This window comes from Hipposideros armiger, unplaced genomic scaffold (assembly GCF_001890085.2).
Source record: "Hipposideros armiger isolate ML-2016 unplaced genomic scaffold, ASM189008v1 scaffold_132, whole genome shotgun sequence".
Lineage (NCBI taxonomy): Eukaryota > Metazoa > Chordata > Mammalia > Chiroptera > Hipposideridae > Hipposideros > Hipposideros armiger.
This window is the reverse complement of record NW_017731482.1, coordinates 2068184-2074697: the sequence shown is the minus strand read 5'-3', so window position 1 is coordinate 2074697 and position 6514 is coordinate 2068184. Positions and strand designations below refer to the sequence as shown.

General features: G+C 50.4%; 1 protein-coding gene across 1 annotated transcript in view; it reads left to right on the top strand.

The window, feature by feature from the left end:
- Positions 1–6514, top strand: part of XRRA1 (X-ray radiation resistance associated 1) — a 54982-nt gene that overhangs the window by 44517 nt on the left and 3951 nt on the right. The window contains exons 11-12 of the mRNA XM_019649361.1: positions 1413–1528; positions 4539–4877. Of these exons, the coding sequence (XP_019504906.1) occupies positions 1413–1528; positions 4539–4877 (455 nt within the window). The remainder of the gene's footprint in view (positions 1–1412; positions 1529–4538; positions 4878–6514) is intronic.

Below are 6514 nucleotides of genomic sequence, written 5' to 3'. Positions count from 1 at the left end.
AGTCCTCCCTTACCGTGGGCTCTGCTCATCCCCTAGATGAGTGGGTTCCCTGACCTCCTATCCCTCCCAGATCAGTGCCCAGGACAGACCTCAGGGAAAGAGACCATCAGGAGTGCTGTTGACAGACTGACAGGGTGTCAGAGGTTGCATTGAGGAAGGAGAAATGTCAGACAAAGTGTATCTTGAAGTCAGTGTCCTCCCTACCTTGCAGACTCCTTGTGAGTCGAGTGCTATATTGTTTTTGTTATTATTATCCTGTCACCAACATCCTCAATACTTGGTCTAGGCTCTGCAACCAGTGTGGAGAAGGGAGAAAAATTCTTAACTTTGAAACATGAAACAGTGATGGTGGAAGTTCGGACAAGAGGGGCAGGGTGTTCTGGAGTGAGCAGGTGAAACTGCAGGGATAAGGCGCTGTCCAGGAGTGAGTGCTGTCCACAGCAGCATTCCCCCAGCCCCACACCGCTCCTCCTCGCAAGCACACAGCCCAAGCACATTGTGGTCCTGGCCACACTTGGGCAGAGGTGGGGGGTCGTGTTGAACTTATTCTTCCTGAATGCCTTCCAGATTGCAAAGGAAGATGCCATCCTGCCGGTAGCTCTCTTCCCATCTCTCGCTGAGCTCGTTTTTCATAACAACCCTCTGGTGGCCCACACGCGAGGTAGGGTGCCTACAAAGCTGCCCCCGCCCCAGCCCAGTGCCCAGGAAGCAGCATGGGCACCCTCATCCCCACCTCACCAGTGCCAAGCCCAGGGCTTGGCTCTGTGTCCTGGGTGGACAAAGGGGATGGTGAAAACAACAGATGCTGCCGAGCAGCTGCTCCACACCTGCTCATCCTGACAACAACCCTGAGAAGTGGGCCGTATTGTCCTTGTGCACAGTGGGGGACACTGAGAATCAGGGAGGTTCATGACCTACCTAAGGCCACACAGTGAGAAAGAGGCGGAGCCAGGAATGGAATCCAGAATTATCTAAATCCTGTATGAGCTCTTTAAGCGATACCTGCTCTGTGGAACAGGTCTGTTGTGACCTCATTTCCCAGGTGGGGCAGGGTGCAGGGCTGTACCCTACCAGAGCACACAGAAGACAGTGGGTGCTGTGTCAGCCGTGGAACCTGCTGTCCAAATGAGGCAGCTGAAGGCATTTTAGAATCCTGGGCCCTGGAGTGACACCAGCGGAGTTCTGATCCTTGCTCCACATAATCTTTGTTAGCTGGTGCAAATTCCTTAGCCTCTCTGTGCCTCGGTTTCCTCACCTATCAAATGGGAATAATATAGGTACCTACCTCCTAGGGTCAGTGTGAGAGTTAAGTAAGTTAATATATGTACAGCAATTTGAACAGTGCCTGGCACTTAGTAAGTCCCCAGTAAATGTTAGCTAATCGTTATCTTATTTTCCCATCATGGCTCCAGGGGTCCCTCCACTGCTAAAAAGCTTCCTCCAGGAGCGGCTGGGGATCCACTTAATTAGGAGGAAGACAGTGAAGGCTAAGCATCATATTTTGATGTCTCGGAAGGACTCGCGGAAGGTAAGGCTTCCGAGGCAGGACCCCCCTGCAATCCCAGAGGGAGTGGAGCCTGTTTGAATGCGTGTAGACGAAGCTGGCGATAGAGCTGCACTGTCCCACAAGGCCCGGAACCCACCCAGTAGGTTTGTAGTAGCAGCACTGTCTTCTCCTTTCATCGCTCTATTAATACAGATACGCCCAGGAGGGATGAGACGGTCCGTCAGAGAAACCCAAAAGGCAGAGGCAGGAGAGCCTGGGAGGTCATGGAGTCTGACCCCCTAACTGTACAGAGAAACTGAGGCCCAGAGAAGGAGCTGTGGAGATGTGGGGAGAAATCAGTCAGAAGAAGGGCCGGCCGAGTGGTTCAGTTGGTTAAGAGCTCGCTCAAGAGTTTGAGCTCTGAGCAACAGCGGTTCAATTCCCAGCCCGAGCTGAGCAGCCGCTGAGCTGCCAACAGGTGGCAGGATGGCTCAGCTAAAAAAAAAAAATCAGTCAGAAGACCCCCGCATGAGCCTGGCTCCATCACTTTTCATAGCTGCCTGAACTTGGGCAAGACTTTCACTATCGGAGCTGCAGCTTCTCAACTCTAAAACCTCTCAGAGCTGCTGAGCTGACTAGATGAAGCAACAGATAGGAAACTGCATTAGAAACTCCCCAGGCCCATACCAGTGCCAGTAACAGTCACCTGTGGTGATCGTGAACAGCAGCGTCAGGCCGAGAATACACATCTCCTGCCTGAACCTTAGGGAGCATTTCCTTGTGTTGAGCACAGTCTGCTCCCTCTGTACCTTCCCCAGCCAGTGTCTCAGACTTGCCTTCTGGGACGCCATAAATTAAGTTGAATCCTCCTTTCATCTGATGGATTTCAGAAATTTCTGTGAAATGCTCCTCCCTTCTGTAGCCAGAAGCTGGACTGGGCACTGCTGGTACCAGAAGTTAAGTGCAGTTCTTCCCTTGCCACCCACCCCCCAAACCCCCTACAGCCTGCCTCTGCGCAGCCCAAGTTTTTCTTGTCTGGAGCCCTCAGAGGACCAGAGCAGCACTTAAAGCCAGAAAAAGACAGAAATTCAAAGGGTTTCCATCATTTTCCCCTTTTCTGTGCCTCCTCTAAGGACCCCGCTACCTCCCTTCCCATCGGCCACCTGGGGAGGGGCAGAATCAGAGCGAGCCGGGTGCTGAGTGCACAGTCCTTCTCCCGTGTACAGAGCACTGAGCCCAGTACTCACTGAGTGCATGCACGTGTACTTGCTGCTCCATCAGCCTCACAACAGACAGGGATGCAGGCTCAGGAAAGTGAAATAACTTGTTAAAAGTTAGTGTTGGGCCCCGGGGACCTCTAAGGCTCTGACTGATAAGCATATAAAAACAAACGCCAGCAGTGAAATGAGAAGCAAACCAATGTTTTGTAAATCTAGCCAAATACCCTCAAAGCTCCAGTGCAGGCTGGACAGAGAATGTGGCTAGGCCTTTAGCTAAATTGGAGATGCCGGCATGTCCCCAGTTAGATTGGAGATGCCTACATGTCCCCAGAGATGGGCTGGATAGACATAGCAGACTCTGGGCCTTTCACTCAATCAGTTACATGGACAAAGGCTGCTGGCCCTCCCACAGGCCCCTGCATGGACAGAGCAGGAGGAAAATGGAGAACCTGCCAGAGCAGGCCCAGACCCATCCAACGTGTAACCAAGCAGCCCTCTGTGTGTGAGAACACAGGTGGCAGATACAACAGCCTGCCCTTAATGCTCGGCCATCCAGTTCACCGGGACACAGGGCCCAGGAACTGTCAACCTCTGACTATTCGGTTATTCCAGCCTTCCCAAGGGAAGGGGCTGGCAAGGTGGTGGTGGGACACACAAAGGACATCCCCCTGGCACTCCAGCACAGACCTGTGAGGGGGAGGAATAACTGTCACCCCTTCCCCATCAGCCAGCACATGGTGACCCTTGGTGTTTTGGACACTGCGGCATGGGTTCTGTCTGAAAAAAGACTCTTGGTCCCTAGGCTTCAAGTCTAAACACTAAAGTTTTACATATTTTCAAAAAGGAAATGTTTATAAAACAGCCATCCTTTACCCTATTTAGTTTGTTGGGTACATTTGCATCCATCATCTCATTTGGGAGAACTGCAATATTGCAGGACAGGGACTATTCTCTCATTTCATTAAGAGGAGATAGAAGCTTAGAGGACAGAACTGTATTCCAGCCCACATTCCTCTAACAACAGTGCTTGGGATCTTTCCACGACACTATGTTGTCTGTCAAAGTCTAGGTATAAGTGGACCAAATACCTTTGACAAAGAATAAAACCAACCCACCTGTAACTAAGGAGGAGAGGAGGAACTAAGCCCAGCTGAGGGCAGCTGAGCACATGGCGCCCTCCTGGCAGCTATGGCAGAGGAGGAGGGAGGAAGGATGACAGGCTTCTGCTAATTAAGGAGGCTGAGCAATTGCACAGGAAAGAAGTTATTCCTTTGGTCCTGAACCCTGAGAGAGATTTGCCTCATGGATCTTTATATAAGATGCAGGGATCAGCCTCCTGCACAGGGATGGGGGCGGGGGGGCCAGTGCTGCTGCCTTCCAGAAAATGCAGGACCATCTCCCCCGCACCCCCTCTATGAGTCCCTGAGGAAAGGACACTGTCTTAAACCTTGATCAGAGGAATAAGGCTACTGAGGGCCAGAGTGACATGGTCAGGGGTACAGAATGAGGCCTGGAGCCCAGGACCGGAGTTAGATAGTCCGGTCTCTGCCACTGAATAACTGTGGGCTTGGACAAGTGACTTTTACCTCCCCATTTCTTCATCTATTGTATGACATGAAGATAATTATTCACTGGGTAGTTCTGAGGTATGAAAGAACATATGTCATGCACAGGGCACATCATAGGTGCCCAGTGAGTGTGACTTTGCTCCCTCCCTTCCCCTATGAGTCCTCACCCAGTGCTCTGAGCACGATACCCAGTGGCCTTAGGCTGCTGAGGTCCAGGAGGAGAGATCCTGATCAGGAAGCAAAGCAGCCCTTCTCCCATGACAGGTGAAAACCCAAGTCCCGAAGGTGCCAAAGCAGCCTCTGATTCTCCATCACCTACCTATGACCACCGAATCTCCCTCAAAGGAGATGCCAGAGTCAGAGCTGGCTGACATGCTGCCTGCTGCCAGAGACACTACTCTGGAGGTAGAGATGCCCACCGACAGCCTGGAGGGCCTTTCCCTGCCCCACCGGACCTTTGTGCCACTTCCTCCCATCTGCTCCGACTCCACTGTGCATAGTGAAGAGACCACATCCCACCGGAGCGGCACCGCTGGCCACCTCAGCCCGGAGCGCCCGTCAGATGAGGATGCCAAGAGCACAGAGTCCATCTTCTTGACCCAGGTGCCTGGCTCCACCTGCTCCTGCCCACTTGTTCCGAGTTCCCACAGGTTCCTGCATGGCCTTTAGACGGCCGGGCTGCTGTAGGCAGCTGGAAGCAAGCACTGCACCCTGGCAGGGCCTACAGGTCCCTTCTGGGAGATCCACTGATCCATGGGGATAAGTCTTGGTCCTGTGGTGCAGACAGCACCTGGGGTCTGGCTGGGGTGTGGTTCTGACCAGTTTTTTGGAAGGGTTGCTGCTGCCTCTGCCTGTTTGCTTAAGGTCACCTCACTTCTGGCGATGCCTCTGATCCTGGGAACACAGATGGATGAGACATGGTCCTGTCCTCAAGATGTCCTCAGCTTAATGGGGAGATGGACAGGAATGATGCTTGCAGTCAGTGCTGAGAATGAAAAACCCAGGGCTGGGAGCCTAGAGGGACTGGGGATGCCTCTGCCCCAAACCAGGAGGGCTTCCTGGAGGAGGTTCAAATGAGATGAGCTTTGCAGGCTGAGTAGGAGTTAACAATGTGAAGATGTGGGCAGCAAGGGCGTTCTGGGCAGAGGGAACAGCATGAAGCAGGACACAGAGGAAGGAAATTAAAAGGTACGTGCAGGAACCATGAGTGGTTCAGTGTCAGTGTAACAGAAGGGTGACATGCAGGCAAAGTGAAACAAGGCTGGAAGAGTTGGCAGGGCCCCCTTAAACTTTGTATTATCATACCATTGCCCTCCCTGATTTCCCTACCTCCAGTCGTGCCCCTCCAATCTGCCAGATCTTTCCAAGTTGTCACCCGTCCACACGTTTATGTCTGACTCTCTAGCCATCCATCTCTTACATACTCCACAGATGACTTATAGTGACATACAAATTCATACAGTGTAAAAGCATCTTTGTGAACTATAACAGAACCTTTTTGGAATAAGGCAAAGCATAACCAAATAAGCCATAAAAAAATAAACAATTGAGAGAGTTGTATGAAAGGAAGATATGGACAGGGAAAGAATAAGTCCAAGGGTAATTCAGTCATTCAAACATGCACATCATGCGCTGCTGCTCTCATAATAGAGGCGTATTACCAAAATGCAATTCTGAGCTTCCTAGCAACCAAAGCAATACAATCAATCGAGTCATCATAATTGGGGAAAAAATCATTTTTTTTCCTTGCCTAATTGCCCAGGGTATAACCTCCAGTGCAATGTTGAGTAGAAGTGGCAAGAGCAGACATCATCATCTTATGCCTGATCTTAGCGGGAAAGCTTTTAGTCTTTCACCATTAATTATGTTAGTTGTGGGGTTTTCGTAAATGTCCTTTATCAGGTTGAGGAAATTTTTTCTATTCCTAGCTTGTTGAGTGGTTTATCATGAAGGGGTGTTAGATTTTGCCAAATATTTTTCTGTGTCTATTGAGATGATCATGTGGTTTGTGGCCTTTATCTATTGATATGATAGATTACGTTACTTGTTTTTCAGGTATTAAACTAACCTTGCCTACCTGGGATAAATCCCCCTTGGTCATGGCATATTATCCTTTTTATATGTTGCTGATTCAGTTTGCTAGTAATTTTTTTTTTTTTAGGATTTTTGTGTTTATATTCACAGGGATATGGACCTGTAGTTTTCCTTTCTTGTGAAGTCTTTCCTTAGTTTTGGTTTCA